This window comes from Seriola lalandi, unplaced genomic scaffold (assembly GCF_002814215.2).
Source record: "Seriola lalandi dorsalis isolate HSWRI2012SDOR001 ecotype SW California unplaced genomic scaffold, Sedor1 jcf7180002054483, whole genome shotgun sequence".
NCBI classification, from domain to species: Eukaryota; Metazoa; Chordata; class Actinopteri; order Carangiformes; family Carangidae; genus Seriola; species Seriola lalandi.
In genome coordinates this window covers 54,038-71,678 of record NW_019525036.1, presented here as the reverse complement: position 1 = coordinate 71,678, position 17,641 = coordinate 54,038, and the positions used below count along the sequence as shown (strand labels likewise).

The 17,641-nt window shown below is 43.6% G+C and overlaps 1 protein-coding gene and 1 pseudogene across 2 annotated transcripts; both read left to right on the top strand.

Annotated features, from left to right (window-relative positions):
• The first annotated feature begins 7,111 nt into the window (after positions 1 to 7,111).
• On the top strand, positions 7,112 to 9,668 carry LOC147818766 (myosin-4-like). The gene is made up of 8 exons (XM_087175692.1): positions 7,112 to 7,123; positions 7,216 to 7,354; positions 7,516 to 7,634; positions 8,522 to 8,671; positions 8,759 to 8,929; positions 9,025 to 9,331; positions 9,419 to 9,516; positions 9,651 to 9,668. The coding sequence occupies exons 1-8, from the start codon at positions 7,112 to 7,114 to the stop codon at positions 9,666 to 9,668; spliced, it is 1,014 nt and encodes a 337-aa protein (XP_087031818.1).
• A 101-nt stretch (positions 9,669 to 9,769) lies between these two features.
• On the top strand, positions 9,770 to 16,085 carry LOC111659593 (myosin heavy chain, fast skeletal muscle-like; annotated as a pseudogene). Its single transcript, XR_015437648.1, has 19 exons — positions 9,770 to 9,882; positions 9,972 to 10,095; positions 10,514 to 10,650; positions 10,789 to 11,044; positions 11,139 to 11,381; positions 11,473 to 11,649; positions 11,732 to 11,877; positions 12,586 to 12,676; positions 12,749 to 13,138; positions 13,224 to 13,350; positions 13,444 to 13,562; positions 13,655 to 13,851; positions 13,933 to 14,116; positions 14,184 to 14,349; positions 14,483 to 14,607; positions 14,692 to 15,000; positions 15,087 to 15,289; positions 15,581 to 15,706; positions 15,852 to 16,085. The product of XR_015437648.1 is annotated as a myosin heavy chain, fast skeletal muscle-like (transcript).
• Positions 16,086 to 17,641: the final 1,556 nt, after the last annotated feature.

The following is a 17,641-nucleotide window of genomic DNA, read 5'->3' as shown; positions in this document are numbered from 1 at the left end:
AATAACACCGTCACCTGAGCAAACTGAAATCTATTCTGTGCTCAATAAATCTATTTCTCAGTTTGCTATTATCCACAATATCAGTGTGTCACTCAGTTTTAGTCAATTCTATGAGAAGCTGCTTAGACAAAACTGAATACTTCACTTATACATACAAATATACTGATACTAAGCACTTGCACATACATGCATATACTGTACATACATGTATACATACAATTATGCATGTGTAGGGCAGTAGTTTAAGTAAGCCAGTTGCGATGTATATTCCGAGGTGAATCTGTTTTTGGTGTTTCACCGCTGCGGGACACCGTAGTTTTGAGGTGCGTTCCGTGCAGGACGCCATCTTGGTTGAATGTTTCTCATACTACAAGGTAAGCAGTGTTAACAGCAGCTTGCATCGTGTTAAAATAACTTAATTGAAATCACACTTCCGGTCTTTCTGTTGAAACTATGCGTAAACAATATGTTAGCTAACAGTTTGCCATGGGTCTGAGAAGTGAGCAGTTGTATTTCCTGTCTGAAGTGAGTGAGCTCCTAGCCGCCATACAAACTAGTAAAACGGATCTGTGGCAGCTCATCTCCAGGTAGGTGCTCCTATAAAAGTGTTTGAGCCTCCCGTCGGTTTACAAAGGTTGATTTACAACTACAAACATTGGAATTAGTTGTAAACATTACAAGCTCAAAATCATTTTGATCCTAATTTCAGCCTATACAGAAGTCAGGGGGCCCAAAGTGGTTTGCGCCCGGCACTAGGGTCGCGGTCACCTTGGCAACGGGTTCCGGTTTAGTGGTAAACGTTAGCCTAGCCTGCATATTATCAATGAACAATAAAATTGTAATATGTCATTTCTTAACAAAAACAAATGTCAACACTTCTGTCACATAATATCTTACAGCCGTTAACGTAACGCACGTTACTTGTCGCTGATTATTTGAGGAAATAAAACGGCACAAAGAAAGACTGCGTGCTCTTACTTTGAAAAGCGGAAATCGTGGCGTCAGCAGGCGATCACTTGTTTTCCGATACAGCTCTCAGACAGGAAAAATTTAAATATTTACACAATATTTTTTATTTGAACGTGGATATTCATTAACGAAGGCATTAAATTTAATAAGGGAAAGAAAACTATTTCTTTCATATAATAAAGGTTTATGTGCAAACATTACTCAACAAATACAACAACAATACAGATTTTCTTTTTTTTTTTAAATTAAAACAACAATTTATTCTGACTAACTGAAAACTACCAAAATGAGCAGTTGATTAAACGGTTTAATTGAAGTTTAAGTTTCCACATAATGCCCATGATGCTTGTTGTTTCTCAGCAGTGACACTTGAGGGCGCTGCGGTCTCCTTTTCATTCGCAAGGAAAAATACATTTCTATATAATGCTTCTTAAGGATTATCACAACGTGGCTGCCAATATATGTAATGTCTAATTTCCTTATAAAAAATTAAAGTTCAGTTTTCTTCTTTTGCATTTGTCCAGGATAAACCACTAAAGACCATCCAGTGTCCAGCTGACACTGACAAAACAGCAATTTCTACAATAAATGTACACATCAAAATCTATTCAGTTTACCTAAATGTATTGCTTTAATATATTTTTAATGATAATTAATGAGCTCAGGCAGCAATGAATGTTAACAGCTGTCCATCAAATGATATCAAAGTGCACCTCTGACAGATAATAGACTGAGTGACCTCTGCTTAGCAGCCCTTAATTTAGACAACTTGAACTTGACTTGACATTAACTCATAAGCCGTGAGATTTTACCATCTGTTGCATTAAAGATTAGAACGAACTCTAGCTGCAATCCACTGCATTCCGTTCGGCTTTCTGAGACTCGTGAGGAGGTGACGTTCAAAATGTCTGAAGCAGTTATTTAATCAATACAAACACATGGTGGTTATAAAAAAGGCAAGTGAAAGGCAGTTTGTGGCTGCGGTGATAATCTGCATTGCATCATTATCCCCGAACTGACTATCATTGTCCTTTTGAGGACAGTCGCTAAGAATATCTCACTCCTGATTAATTCCCTAAAGTCGCCCATGTTTAAGGTGGAGGCAGTGAGAGTCATAGGTTCATTGGATGCTTGTTCATGATTTAGCACCCCTCTTGTCAGTTTACAGCCGTCTAATCTTACTCTCATGACACTGACAGCAGATATAAACATGACTGACAGTTTGAAGACCTCAGTTCTCTCAAAGTTGGTGGAGATGTTTACTCATTTTAATGTCCTGCCACCTTGTTTATGGCCTGTAACATCACACTGACGGCATCTATCTGCATGTAGACACGTTTTACCAATAAACACTCCAACTAGGCTTGAGCTAATATTTGATAATATATATTTCCCGCTATGTGCAATATTCTTCATAATATATCAAATTTAAAAAATGTCTCAACAATATAATAATATATATAATTCTATGTGATATAATAATAATAATTAGAACTCAAGAAAAAATAATTAATGGTTTAATGCCGAGTGAAGTGTTAGTTCTTTGTGAACAGATGCTGGGTGGTTCTCTGGGGTACCTGTACAAAAACCTCTTCTAAAACTCTTTAACGTTGGACTTACTAAATCACATAGTAAAGTATTATTTTGAATGATTTTACTCTCACAGTTTCCCGTATTTAATATGTTTCTATTGTTTTCATTCTTTTACCTTATTCCTTATTACATATATTCTTGTGATATTGCAGCGTCTTGTTTTTTACCCCCGCTGTCCTCCGGTGTCCCTCGGAGCTGATTCTCTGGGAGATGATGGCAGGAGAGAGAAGAGGGCTCCAAGTCTCTGACACGACCATTAGCCCACTGTAATCTCTGACGGAATTTCCTATTGAGGGATTCATCAGCTATGCTTTTATTTATAAGCTTGTCAAACAAATCACAAGGCTCATGGATCATACTTCAGTATCGAAAGGTATGTATTTATGTACCACCATAATACCAAATACACCAATAATCACTGTGACACACACGAAGAGCAGATTCTGAAGCATAATGTTTCCTGAAAGTGATTTATAATAATAAAAAACAACTTTGTTAATTCAGCACATTAAAAAACAGAATATAACAACAGCCAGACAGTAAATCCAAAAAAAGCAAGACAGAAATTAAGAAAAATTAGGGAGAAAAGACAAACAATACAATATGAATACATGTTTATTGGAAGGATAAACCAATATCCAATAATACACTTCAATAGTCAATATACTGTATAATTATTTAGACGAAATACAGTGTGAAAATCTAACGTACAGAATCATGTCTAAAATAACTGTACACCTTCACATAAGAGTTTAACAGTAGCAGTTACTTTCTCTCTGAGGATTCGATGAGAAGAATCATTTCACTCTCGTGTGAAGTATGAGGATGGTTGTGGTTAGCTTAGTCTAGCTTAGCATAAAGTCTGGAAGTGTGGGGGAAACAGCTAGCCTGACCAAAGTGGGGGAAGAAAGAATTAAATTCTACTAACGCCTCTAAATTTAACTTAATAATTAATTTCACTTCATTAGTTTAATCCATACAAAAAGCAGAGATATAAAAAAGATAATTTAACGGGGGAATTACTTGTTAAAACAACAAAACAACAAACACACCACCTGACCCCAGATCAGACGTGAGCTGGATCTCAAACTTCTCATCTCACTCTCAGAAAGAAAGCACATTTATTTCAACGTTTCCTTTGAATAACTTTAAGCACAACGTTTTAGACATCATGAGGACCGAATGGTTTTAATGTAATCTTCGTCGGAAACGCAGCGATCAAGATGCTCGACAAACCCCCGTGTTGGTCTCTGCGTGCCTGGAGTGTGTGTCTCTGGCTGAGGTCACCCTCACCCTTTGCTTTCATTCTTTTCTTGAGCTGCAGTTGCTCCCCGCCGCGGATTTATAACAAAAGCTCAGCAACATCTCCGTGATATCACATGCCAAAACTAATCACTTCTCTCCGCCCACATTCATTAGAGGCTTTGACCTAAATATAGGTGTTTGCCGTCTCTACTAAAGCAACAAGGGGGACCTTATAAAAGCAGGAAGGGTCAAAGCTGTCCACATTTTTCAGCGGGGGCTCCTGCTGGTGAGGGCATTGTGCTGATTCAACGTTGTGTGTGGATGTGATAGAGACCGACTCTCCTGGTAGCATCTCATCTAGTCTCAGAGACAGGTGTCTGCAGGAGACGTACGCAGATCGTCCGTACCTTGCACAGGTAGGAGTTGATACTGATAAGAATGATCGATATCACTGTTACTGTTCTTTTAACACTGGGTCTTTCAGTCCCCTCAGGGGTGTGACCTGGACATGAGTTCGGACAGCGACATGAGCGTGTTCGGGGAGGCTGCCCCGTACCTGAGGAGACCTGAGCGAGAGAGAATCGAAGCCCAGAACAGGCCCTTCGATGCCAAAGCTGCAGTGTTTGTGGTGGATCCGAAGGAGCTGTTTGTTAAAGGCACGCTGCAAAGTAAAGACGGCGGCAAAGCAACCGTTAAAACTGAGGCAGGGCAGGTAAGTGACCAGGTGCACGAGGGCGTTTTAATTAAACAGATTTAAGTCAGTTACTTCATATGTTTTTATTAAGGGAAATAAAATATCACAAAGCACAAACAATTGATATAAAACACTAAGTCGAATTGCTGCACTTGCAGTTTAAGAATCGCTCGCACATCAGGCAAAGTGTTCGCCGGCGGTCTCCGTGCTGTTCTGCTGATGAAGGTCACGTCTCTCTTCGCCATCACAGGTCGTCACGGTGAAGGATGACCAAGTCTTCCCCATGAACCCGCCCAAGTTCGACAAGATCGAGGACATGGCCATGATGACACACCTGAACGAGGCCGCCGTGCTGTACAACCTCAAAGAGCGTTACGCAGCGTGGATGATCTACGTGAGTGATGCTGTGTGTCAGAGGAGCTGCTGCCGACAGGAAGCGTGTAGAACAACATCAGAGAGATGGAGGAGGGACTGCGATGACGTTTGTGATCAATCATGTATTATCTTTTTCTGCAGTTTAAAGGTCACAGGTCAAAACTAGGGTTTTTCTCTACCAGTAATGCTGTTGTCAGAACAGCAGATTAACTCTTGTTGTTTTCATATTTATGCAGCTGCAGTGTTTGGGAAAATGTTGTAATCACAAGATGAAGATGTCAACGATAAAAATGTCAGTAGTTTAAAAAGTGGAAGTTTGATATTAGTTAGATATTAGAAGTTCAGCAAATCCAAAAATTAACTCTATTTTTTAACAGGGTCCTCAGTATTTTATCAAATATATTTTATTGAGGCAAAGAAAGTTACACACACAGTAAACTGCTCATTTTCATAGTAAGAAAGGATTATAAGGTTATTTTGGCCCCATCATTTGGATTTTCCTGGAAACTTCAGCACGAATCCTCATCACACCTTAATATGTAAAATGCTTCATATTCTTGCATTTAGTCCCTTTCGAGACATATTGGCTTCAAATACTCTCCACCACCGTCAGGAGGGAATATGTTCTGGTTGTTCATGCTTCGGTAAAGTGCTCAGACCCGGAGAATCTGTGACGAGGTAGAAGCTGTTCTGGAGACTCACTCAATGACACGCCTCAGCTTTTCCATTTGATTTATGGTCTGTAGATGAATACAACACTTTTATTTGTTAACTGGACTTTCACCTGCTTTTAACCAAGATGTCTGATTGTGGTTCCCTCCTCAGACTTTAGCCAAAACAAACAGACAGATCTTCAGGTCATGGTGATGTATTTATGTGCCCTGTGTTTTCATGTTAGCTCACTGCGTACATCCCACTGCTGCATACCCAACTGCCCCACAGGGGGCAAATAAAAGTGATTGATTGATTGATCTTTTAAGCTTCAAATCCAAGCATTTGATTGTATTTTATTGCAGACCTACTCAGGGCTGTTCTGTGTCACTGTGAACCCTTATAAGTGGCTCCCCGTCTACAACCAGGAGGTGGTGGTGGCCTACAGGGGCAAAAAGCGCCAGGAGGCTCCACCACACATCTTCTCCATCTCTGACAACGCCTACCAGTTCATGCTCACTGGTAACCTGAACCTGTACTTAACGTAGTCGTACTCAGTTTCCCATAATGCTCTCTTTTCTAACGTCGCTGATGGTGTTGTGTTTTTTATCTAGATCGAGAAAACCAGTCCATCCTGATCACGTAAGCTGAAGCTGCAAAGGGTTTGCGACTTATCTTCGATGCTCATTTAACCGAACAGGAAGTGAGACGTCTGCGGTGTGTGTGTGTGTGTGTGTGTGTGTGTGTGTGTTTTTTTTCCCGCTCTGCAGCGGAGAATCCGGTGCAGGAAAGACCGTCAACACCAAACGTGTCATCCAGTACTTTGCGACAATTGCAGGGTCTGGGGACAGGAAGAAAGATGCTAACACCTCTGGAAAATTACAGGTGATTATTAGAATGTTTTTTATTCACTTTCATCACATTTAAACTTCATCACTTCATCGTCAGAATCTGTAACGTCGTCTCTCGGCTGCTGCAGGGGAACCTGGAGGACCAGATCATCTCTGCTAACCCTCTGCTGGAGGCTTTCGGAAACGCCAAGACCGTCAGAAATGATAATTCTTCACGTTTTGTGAGTGAAAAACTTTGTTCACACCCATAACATGATTTGTCGTTTTCAGTCACTGGATTAAGCATCGTGCTTTTTTTTTTTTCCCTCTTTCAGGGCAAATTCATAAGAATCCACTTTGGAACGACAGGGAAACTGGCTTCGGCTGATATTGAAACTTGTGAGCAGGAGCACAACAGAGACGTGTGATATTCAGTCCTTTAGAGTCTTTTGCTGACGTCAGTCTTGTTTTATTTTTGTCAGACTTGTTGGAAAAATCCAGAGTAACGTTTCAGCTGGCGTCCGAGAGGAGTTACCATATTTTCTACCAGATCATGTCCAACAAGAAGCCCGAGCTCATAGGTAACACCTGGGAGAAACACACCTGTCACCTGTCTGTAAGTAAAGTTTTTACTCACAGTGTTTTTATATTTTTCCTCCCAGAGACGCTCCTCATCACCACCAACCCCTTCGACTTCCCGTTCATCAGCCAAGGGGAGATCAGTGTGGCCAGTATCAACGACAGTGACGAGCTCATGGCCACTCATGTAAGAGTTCACATCTTTCAGTTTTCTGTCTCATCTCTGCTCACACACACACACACACATGTTCATACGTCGGCGGCGGTGTGTGCTTTCAGAGCGCTATCGAGGTCCTCGGCTTCACTGGAGAGGAGAGGATTGGCATCTACAAGCTGACAGGTGCTGTGATGCATTATGGGAATATGAAGTTCAAGCAGAAGCAGAGAGAGGAGCAGGCGGAGCCAGATGGAACAGAGGGTAACTGTGATCCATGAAAGTCTGCCTTAATCTTTTTGATTTTTCTTTTCTTTACCGTCTGCGACAATCGTCTGTAAATCTTTACTTTTTAAAAAATCTTTTCTTCCCTTTCGTCACGTTCTGCTCTGTATTTCTCTTCTTTCATCTTTGTGTTTGAGCAGTGGCTGACAAATCAGCGTACCTGATGGGTCTGAACTCTGCAGACCTGCTGAAAGCACTGTGTTACCCCAGAGTGAAGGTTGGGAATGAGTATGTGACCAAAGGGCAGACTGTTCAGCAGGTACATTTGTGTGCCAGTAAACCATTATGAATAAAAGCATCGAGCAGGCCCTCGCCCTCGCCCTCGCCCTGTTGCACACCCTCGGTGTTGCTGGGGAGGAGCCACTTGATGCCGCCAACACGCATAATGTTGCTGTGAAGTGTAAACCAGGGCGTGAACGTTTCGTGTAAATCAAATGATGATTGTCACATTGTCACTGGCTTCATGTCAGCATGCAGATGTCTTCAGCGTGGGACTGTCATCAACAGCCTATATGTGATATATAATAACTTCCTGTTTCGTGGCCAAACACAAATTTGCCGTTAATGAGGCATCATCGAGGTCATTTTCTGACCAACTTTGGTCTGATCAATTCCCTGGGAGGAGTTGATTAAAGTACATTAAAGTACACCGCCTGTAAATGGCAAAAATGGCTTGAAAATTGTAGATTAAATTCAGAATGGCTGACTTCCTGTTGGGTTTACGGTATGAGCACAAGAGGCTTTTTTGTATGTCTTGGCATGTTACACGCGTCTCCTGAATTTCGTACATGTAGGTGAAACATAGGACGAGGGGAAATTCTATAGTTTCAAGCACATTAGACCCTGAAAAAAGCGATAGATTTTTGTGGAGCGATTCCAACAGGATCCTCAGACCCTCATCATATATTATTCCTTATAATAGTTTATGTAATGTACCTCATTAATCTTATTAATCTTCTTACTTTTAAGATTTACTCAGCTCTAAATGACTTCTAACATTAGAAGATTAAATAGTTTGCTAACACATTCACTATAATAACTTTTTTCACCTTGTTGTGTAGCACTGGTGTTCATGGTATAAGTCACATCATCATATTTTTATTCTTTAAATGTGTTGAATTCTCACCGGAGCATGCCTCTGTGCAGGTCTACAACTCCATCGGCGCTCTGGCCAAATCCGTCTATGAGAAGATGTTTATGTGGATGGTCCTCCGCATCAATCAGATGCTGGACACCAAGCAGCCCAGACAGTTCTTCATCGGAGTCCTGGACATCGCTGGGTTTGAGATCTTTGATGTAAGCGAGCACTGAGCAGTGTGTGTTTTCTGCTGGTATTTCTATAATGAGTGTCGCTGTTATACCTGAGATGGTTTGCTTTTGCAGTACAACAGTCTGGAGCAGCTGTGCATCAACTTCACCAACGAGAAACTGCAACAGTTTTTCAACCATCACATGTTCGTGCTGGAGCAGGAGGAGTATAAGAAAGAGGGAATCGAGTGGGAGTTCATTGACTTCGGGATGGACCTGGCTGCTTGTATAGAGCTCATTGAAAAGGTGGGTTTTATTCAAACATCATATCACACACAGTTATAAAGAAAAAAAAGCATAATTACTTTTTACTTTACACATTTTCTGACCATCCTCGACAGCCGATGGGAATCTTCTCCATCCTTGAAGAGGAGTGTATGTTCCCCAAGGCGTCAGACACCACCTTCAAAAACAAGCTGTACGACCAACATCTGGGGAAATCTAGCAACTTCCAGAAGCCGAAGCCTGTCAAAGGCAAGGCTGAGGCTCACTTCTCCCTGGTGCACTACGCTGGCACCGTAGACTACAGCATCACGGGCTGGCTGGACAAGAACAAGGACCCGCTGAATGAGACTGTGGTCCAGCTGTATCAGAAAGCCGGCCTCAAGCTGTTAGCCTTCCTCTATTCTACCTACTCTTCATCTGATGGTGAGAACTGCTGGGTTATAACCAGTTCAGTCCAGTTGAAAGGTCTTCAGCCTTATAATGGAGATTAACACATTTAAATTCTTTTAGAAAACCCCGGTGGAGGAAGTGGCGGAGCTGGCCCTGCCGCTAAGAAAGCATCAAAGAAGAAAGGCTCGTCCTTCCAGACTGTGTCTGCGCTCTTCAGGGTAACTTACAGAAAACACACAGCCAGTGTTTGTGTGATTTTTAGTTAGCAAAGCAGTGACAGTGATGATCCCTCACAGGAGAACCTGGGAAAGCTGATGACGAATCTGAAGAGCACCCATCCTCACTTTGTCAGGTGTCTGATTCCAAATGAAACTAAAACTCCAGGTACGTCACAAAACGCTCCTTATCAGACTTTAAAGGTCTCTCGGTCAGCTCCGTTTTTAACGTCGCTCCGCCGACTCTTTAGGGATAATGGAGCACCATCTGGTCATCCATCAGCTGCGATGTAATGGCGTGCTGGAAGGAATCAGGATCTGCAGGAAGGGCTTCCCCAGTCGGATTCTGTACGGGGATTTCAAGCAGAGGTAAAAAATAAAAAAACAAAGTAAAGACATGCTCTTTGAGAAATTAGAAAACAACTTTAGTTTCATCTCTTATTTAATTTTTCTTGTAGGTACAAAGTACTAAATGCTAGTGTGATTCCCGAGGGACAGTTCATCGACAACAAGAAGGCTGCTGAGAAGCTCCTGGGGTCCATCGATGTAGATCACACCCAGTACAAGTTCGGGCACACCAAGGTAAGTTAGAGTTAATGTGACTAAAGGCCTCGGCACGTTTCAAACAGCATCTGAAACCTTCGAAGTAGAAATGTTTCCAACATTCCTCTCAGGTCAACACTTTTGCAGATGACACCTTGTATTACTTAGTTTGTTTACATACTGAACCGTTTATACTAAAAATCTGATACTAGATACTTTTGTTTTTACATATTTTATTGGCTCTTTTCACTCACTGTCAGATCTTTATATAATGTTGATTTGAGATGTTTTTTATTTATGCTGTTCTACTCTTTTTTTTATTATGCTCAGGTATTTTGGACTTCTCTTTTATCTGGTTTGTTAGGAGAAAACTGCTATATAAATAAAGTTATTATTATTATTATTAGAGGTACCAAGTGTTTTATGGATGGCACACCCACATCTGTATTTTCTGAAGGTGTTCTTCAAAGCAGGACTCTTGGGTTTACTAGAAGAAATGAGGGATGAAAAACTGGCTTCTCTCATCACCATTACTCAAGCCTTGTGTCGCGGCTTTCTCAGAAGGAAGGAGTTTCAGAAAATGATGGAGAGGAGGTAACCGGACTTACTGTAGATATGACCATAGATACTCAGACACATGTACATCAAAGGCTGTCGGGTCTTTATACGTTGCATGTTTTCTGAAACATGTTGAACCAAAGAACTAAGAAAATGACTCCCATCGCTTTCCAGAGAATCCATTTACATTGTCCAGTACAACATCCGCTCTTTCATGAATGTAAAACACTGGCCGTGGATGAAGCTCTACTTCAAGATCAAGCCGCTCCTGAGGAGTGCTGAGACTGAGAAGGAGATGGCCATCATGAAGGTGGACTTCACCAAGTGTAAGGAGGATTTAGCCAAAGCTGAGACTAAGAGGAAGGAGCTGGAAGCCAAAATGGTTTCTCTGCTTCAGGAGAAGAATGACTTGTGTCTGCAGATTCAATCAGTGAGTGGAGAAAACTCATATGACTGTTAGAGCAGGTCAAATGTAAAGAGTCCTGCGTGCTACATAAAGGAATATTGTGTTTCTCGTCGAACAGGAAAGCGAGAGTCTGGCAGATGCTGAGGAGAGGTGTGAAGGACTGATAAAGAACAAGATCTCGCTCGAGGCCAAAGCCAAAGAACTGAGCGAGCGACTCGAGGACGAGGAGGAGGTCAACGCCGAGCTGACCGCCAAGAAAAGGAAGCTGGAGGATGAGTGCTCCGAGCTGAAGAAAGACATCGATGACTTGGAGCTCACTCTGGCTAAAGTGGAGAAGGAAAAACACGCCACTGAAAACAAGGTAACCCCAACCCCCGACCCCCGACCGCCGTACCAAACACATTTACTCACGGTTCCCACGCTCCCTGCAAAACCTCTTCTTCCACATTCAGGTGAAGAATCTGACCGAAGAGATGTCTGCTCTGGATGACAACGTGGCCAAGTTATCCAAGGAGAAGCTGGCCCTGCAGGAGGCCCACCAGCAGACACTGGATGACCTGCAGGCGGAGGAGGACAAAGTCAACTCTCTGACCAAAGCTAAGGTCAAGCTGGAGCAACAAGTGGATGATGTAGGTCTTTACCTTTTGAAAATCATAGCTCCGTGTGGCTTGAGGGATTTTTTTTTTTGCTGACAACATGTGCATGTGTTAGCTTGAGGGCTCTCTGGAACAAGAGAAGAAGTCCCGGATGGATGTGGAGAGGGCGAAAAGGAAGCTGGAAGGAGATCTGAAACTAACCCAGGAATCCATGATGGATTTGGAAAACGACAAGCAACAGCTGGAAGAACGCCTAAAGAAGTATGTGTAATTATTATATATACACTTGTTCACAAAGCGGCGAATGCCTGAGTTTTAAAACCTTGAAGGGAAAAAAACAGGAAACAGGAGAGAGACGTAGATCATGAAAATGCTGCTTCTCAACGTCCAAATCCACATCATGTAAATATAATAAGATTATTTCCAGAATGTATATAATGGCATTCTCCGGTCTAAGTCTGAGAGTAAAAGTTAAATAAAAGAGAAATTCAACTAGTTCGTCTAGAAGAGAAAGTTGTGGTGGGATAAATATTGTAAAGTTTTTATTACATAAACATTTCATAAACATATTAATAATGTATTTGGAGTCAACACTCTTTGTAGATGTGATGCTGTATATATGGGTGACATCTTATTTGAAGGGTGGAATATCAATAATACGAACCCCCCCCCTCGGCTAAAAACTATAGTATAACCCTCTGTAGTATCTAAGGTGAAATGTTCAATTTCCGTTCAGTTGTAAATAATTAAAGCTGTTTTTATAAAAGAAAACCTCTGGAAGAGCTTGGCTGTAAAGTTTGTATCAAACATACTACAAATGAAGATATAATAATACTGATACGGTGTAAAATCGATGTTTTTTCCAAATTTAATGAAAGAAAAATAAATAAATAAAAGTGTGCCGTGCTTAAAAGTAATGATAAGTAATTAATACAGTGTCTAATCACATGGTTTGGTTCGGCGTGACAGGAAAGACCTTGACTTCAGCCATCTTGTCGCCAAAATTGAAGATGAGCAGAACGTGGCTGTGCAGTCTCAGAAGAAGATCAAGGAGCTTCAGGTACTTGAAGAAAGGTAGAAATTTAAACGAAGGCTGACCTTTGATTGACCTGTTGACGGTCGGTTTGCCTAGGCTCGCATCGAAGAGCTGGAGGAGGAGATGGAGTCGGAGCGCGTCGCGAGAGGCAAAGTGGAAAAGCAGAGGTCCGATCTGTCCAGGGAGCTGGAGGAGATCAGCGAGAGGCTGGAGGAGGCCGGAGGAGCCACCGCCACACAGATAGAGATGAACAAGAAGCGGGAGGCCGAGTTTCAGAAACTGAGACGAGACCTGGAAGAGTCGACGCTCCACCACGAGGCCACCGCCGCGGCGTTGAGGAAGAAACACGCTGACAGCGTGGCCGAGCTGGGGGAGCAGCTCGACAACCTGCAGAGAGTCAAACAGAAGCTGGAGAAGGAGAAGAGCGAGTGCAAGATGGAGATTGACGACCTCTCCGGAAACATAGAGGTCACAGCCAAGGCGAAGGTGAGAAAACACCAGCGTAGTAAGTACATTTAATCGAAATGTCACAGTGAACGGCTTCGTTAATGTCATTTCTTACTGATATCAGATCAGTTTTGAGAAGCTGTGCCACTCTCTGGAAGACCAGCTGAGTGAATACAGGACGAAGCATGATGAGAACTCTCGTCTGATCACTGAAATAAATGCTCAAAGGGCAAGACTTCAGAGTGAGAACGGTATGCACCTGAGAGACCGTGCATCTTCTTCAACTGACTGAGGCGAACGCTTCTGTCTTTTTCTAATTTATTTTCTAACGTCTCTCGAACCAGGTGAGTTTTGTCGTCTCCTTGAGGAGAAGGAGGCGATTCTCTCTCAGATGTCGAGGGCTAAACTCGCCTTCACTCAGCAGATGGAGGAACTGAAAAGGCAGGTGGAGGAAGAGTCGAAGGTACTGACCGAGTTGTGGTTTAACAGGAAGTTACATGCAGGAGCTCTTTCCTCATCTTAACCTTCAGGTCTGTACATCTGTTTCTCCGTCAGGCTAAGAGCGCCCTCGCCCATGCTCTCCAATCCGCCCGTCACGACTGTGATCTGCTGAGGGAGCAGTTTGAGGAGGAGCAGGAGGCCAAGGCCGAGCTGCAGAGGGCCATGTCCAAGGCCAACGGCGAGGTCGCCCAGTGGAGAACCAAATATGAGACCGATGCCATCCAGCGCAACGATGAACTGGAAGAAGCCAAGTGAGAATATTTACTTCTTCAGATATTTTAAATGTAATAAATGACAAACTGTTGTTCATGTTTTCAATGTATGATTCGCAGGAAAAAGCTCGCCCAACGTTTACAGGAAGCCGAGGAGGCCATGGAGGCCGCCAACGCCAAGTGCTCGTCTTTGGAGAAGACAAAGCAGAGGCTGCAAGGAGAGGTGGAGGATCTCATGACGGATGTGGAGCGGGCGAACGCTCAGGCCGCCAGTCTGGATAAAAAGCAGAGGAGTTTTGATAAGGTAACAAAGACAGCAGCGTTAACCTGAGTCGCCTGCTGTGTTAATGAACTCGCCTTGTCTTCCTCAGATTGTGTCCGAGTGGAAGCAGAAGTTCGAGGAGAGTCAGGCCGAGCTGGAGGGATCGCTGAAGGAGTCGCGCTCCCTCAACACTGAGCTCTTCAAAATGAAGAACTCTTACGAGGAAGCTCTGGAGCATCTGGAGGTCCTCAAACGAGAGAATAAAAACCTGCAACGTGTGTATATCACTGCAGTCACACTGCTCGGTTAATAGGACGGTTCAGCCTCGAACATGATTTTACAACGATGTGTGTTATATTTGACATCATGAGAAGAATAATTATATATATATGTTTTTGTAATTTTTAGAGGAAATCTCGGATCTGAGTGAAGAACTTGGAGAGAATGGTAAAGCCATCCATGAGCTGGAGAAGACAAAGAAACAAACTGAGACTGAGAAGACAGAGATCCAGACTGCTCTGGAGGAGGCTGAAGTAATTCTGTGTGACATAAGATGTTAAATTCTTCTTACAATCAGATTTTTTAATCATTTTTTATGAATCTTAATCTGTGTCCAGGCTTCTCTGGAGCACGAGGAATCGAAAATTCTCCGTATTCAGCTGGAGCTCACTCAGGTGAAAGGAGAGGTGGATCGCCGGCTGGCCGAGAGGGAGGAGGAGCTCGAGCAGATGAAACGCAACCACCAGCGCGTCGTGGAGAACATGCAGTCGGCCCTGGACGCCGAGATACGCAGCAAGAACGACGCCATGAGAATCAGGAAGAAGATGGAGGCCGATCTCAACGAGATGGAGATCCAGCTGAGCCACGCCAACCGGCAGGCCGCTGAAGTGCAGAAGCAGCTGAGGAACATGCAGGCCCACCTCAAAGTGACATATTGTTCATCTCTTAGAACAGCTTTTAAATCCCACTTTGTGTAAATGACTCACCGTCACCTCTCCCCCCCCCCCTGCAGGAACAAACCCTCCACCTGGACGAGGCTCTGCGCAGCCAGGAGACCTGAAGGAGCAGGTGGCCATGGTGGAGCGCAGGAGCAGCCTGATGCAGGCGGAGGTGGAGGAGCTCAGAGCTGCTCTGGAACAGTCGGAGAGAAGCCGCAAGCTAGCTGAGCAGGAACTCACTGACGCCTGCGAGAGACTGGGGCTGCTGCACTCTCAGGTGACTTTAAGGTGTATGATGTAAGAGTTTAATCGTTCTGTATCAAGAAATAATAACGAAATATCTACAAGGAGTTGATCGGTTAATAATAAAGAGAAACTGATGAATTACTACTGCAGCTTTACTGATTTGGTTCACATCTTCTCTACTTATCAAAGTTAGCGACCAGCTGGTGAACATTGTGGAGCGTTTAGCAGCTGAAGAGTCAGACACCTTTCTCTGGAGTCGGTGGAGACCAAAACAAGAGCTGATGAAGTTTATATTATTATTTCATCTGTGATTCGGCTGCAGAACACCAGTCTTCTCAACTCCAAGAGGAAGCTGGATGCAGATGTCAGCCAGCTGCAGGGCGAGGTGGAGGATGCAGTGCAAGAGGCGCGCAACGCAGAGGAAAAGGCCAAAAAAGCCATCACTGATGTAAATACAAAAAATCTTTACCTCTAATTATCTCCAGCAATTAACAGACTCTGGTGTTATCACGTCCTGGATTATGATCATTAATTTCTATTTTGTAATGACAATAATAAATTAAACATCAGCTTAACTTGCTGTGTAAATCCAGGCGGCCATCATGGCAGAGGAGCTGAAGAAAGAGCAGGACACCAGCAGCCACCTGGAGAGGATGAGGAAGAACCTGGAGGTGTCCATCAAGGATCTGCAGCACCGTCTGGACGAGGCTGAGAACATGGCTCTGAAGGGCGGCAAGAAGCAGCTCCAGAAACTGGAAGCTCGGGTATCCCGCTCAGTCATCTGACATTTGTGTGGCGTTACTGAGACCGACGATGACCACAGCTGATTTCAGGGCTTGTGTGGGGTGGGGGGGGCGGGGGTTGTGATTTCTGTCATAGGTGCGTGAACTGGAGGCCGAGGTGGAGAATGAGCAGAGACGAGCCACTGACACCGTCAAGGGAATCCGTAAATACGAGAGGAGAGTCAAGGAGCTCACCTACCAGACGGAGGAGGACAAGAAGACCGTCGTGAGGCTGCAGGACCTGGTGGACAAGCTGCAGCTCAAAGTCAAGGCGTACAAACGGCAGAATGAAGAAGCTGTAAGATCTTCTCTTCAGACTGGGGCGTTGTTGTTGTTTTATCAGGACGATACTGTGGCTTATTCTGTTGTTATTTCTGCAGGAGGAGCAGGCCAACGCTCATCTGGCTAAGCTCAGGAAGGTGCAGCACGAGCTGGAGGAGGCCCAGGAGCGCGCCGACATCGCCGAGTCCCAGGTCAACAAGCTGAGAACCAAAAGCAGGGAATTGGGAAAGGTAACGTTCATTCGTCGTTTAGTTTATTTAATATGTAATATTAGCATTTCGATTGTTGCGAGAAAGATAACCGCCCGTTAGCAGTTTTTCCCAGCGTGCTTTCTGTAGATTTGTCCACAGCAGAAATTAAAATGAAAAGCGGTTGCAGGCAGTTCACACGCGGCTGGTGGTCTCTGTGACTGAGACCACGCTGAGTCGATCCACCTCCCTGTGGACTCACCTGCAGGGATAGACATCGGTTTCAGGGGCCTGGGCCGATCCCTGGCTTCGTAGACTAGATCTAGGTGGTTCAGGTTCAGGCAGATTGTTTTTATACTTTAATGTATTTCATCTAATCTCATGTCCTTCCTTTCTTTTCCTTTCTTTCTTTCCTTTTTCCTTCTTTTCTTTTCATTTTTTTCTTTTCTTTACTTTTTTCTTTTCTTTCCTCTCCTCCTCTCCTCCTCCTCTCCTCTCTCAGGCTGCTGACTCTGAGTAGACCTGGCAGTGACGGCTCGTCCTCTGTTCAAGGTCTCAGCAGTAGAAACTCAGTAGAAACAGAATTTATTGTTGTGCAGTGAAAATGTAGCAGAATAAAAACTGTGTGAAGCAGCAGAAGCTTCTTTTGTCTGTTTGTTTCCCGCCACTGAATCTCTCTTCCGAATATCAACTCAAACAAATGGAAAATTAGCATTTATCATTAGCAGACTTGCATAAGCTTCATGGCTCTAATTAGCTTAGCGGCAGGGGTGTGTGCTTTATTAAAGCCCCTCTCTGTTTGTGCAGTTAGCGTCTAATTTGAGCAACTGTTTGCAGAGATCAGCGCAGATCCCAGCCGAGCGTCTGCTGACATTTACATTACTCAGCTAAAATAGCCTCTTCACTGTCACCCATCTACAGACAATAACCTAAAGCCAGCATGAGAGCGGAGGATTGACTGTGGACCAATCAGGAAGCCTCCAGAAGATTCATTTAAGATGAGTGCATTTAGCTGCGTCACTCCATCCTTGTACCCGTTTGTTTTCGTCCGTCAGACGAAGGGATTCTGTGCTTTGCTTTGTTTTGTTTCCCTGTCGGAGTCTGAACGTCCTCGTCGTCAGAGGAATTTCA

Coding starts and splice junctions, on each gene's coding strand:
- LOC147818766 (XM_087175692.1), top strand. Junction 7,355..7,515: donor GGAGCCAGATGGAACAGAGG/GTAACTGTGATC, acceptor GTGTTTGAGCAG/TGGCTGACAAATCAGCGTAC. Junction 8,930..9,024: donor GTATAGAGCTCATTGAAAAG/GTGGGTTTTATT, acceptor CATCCTCGACAG/CCGATGGGAATCTTCTCCAT.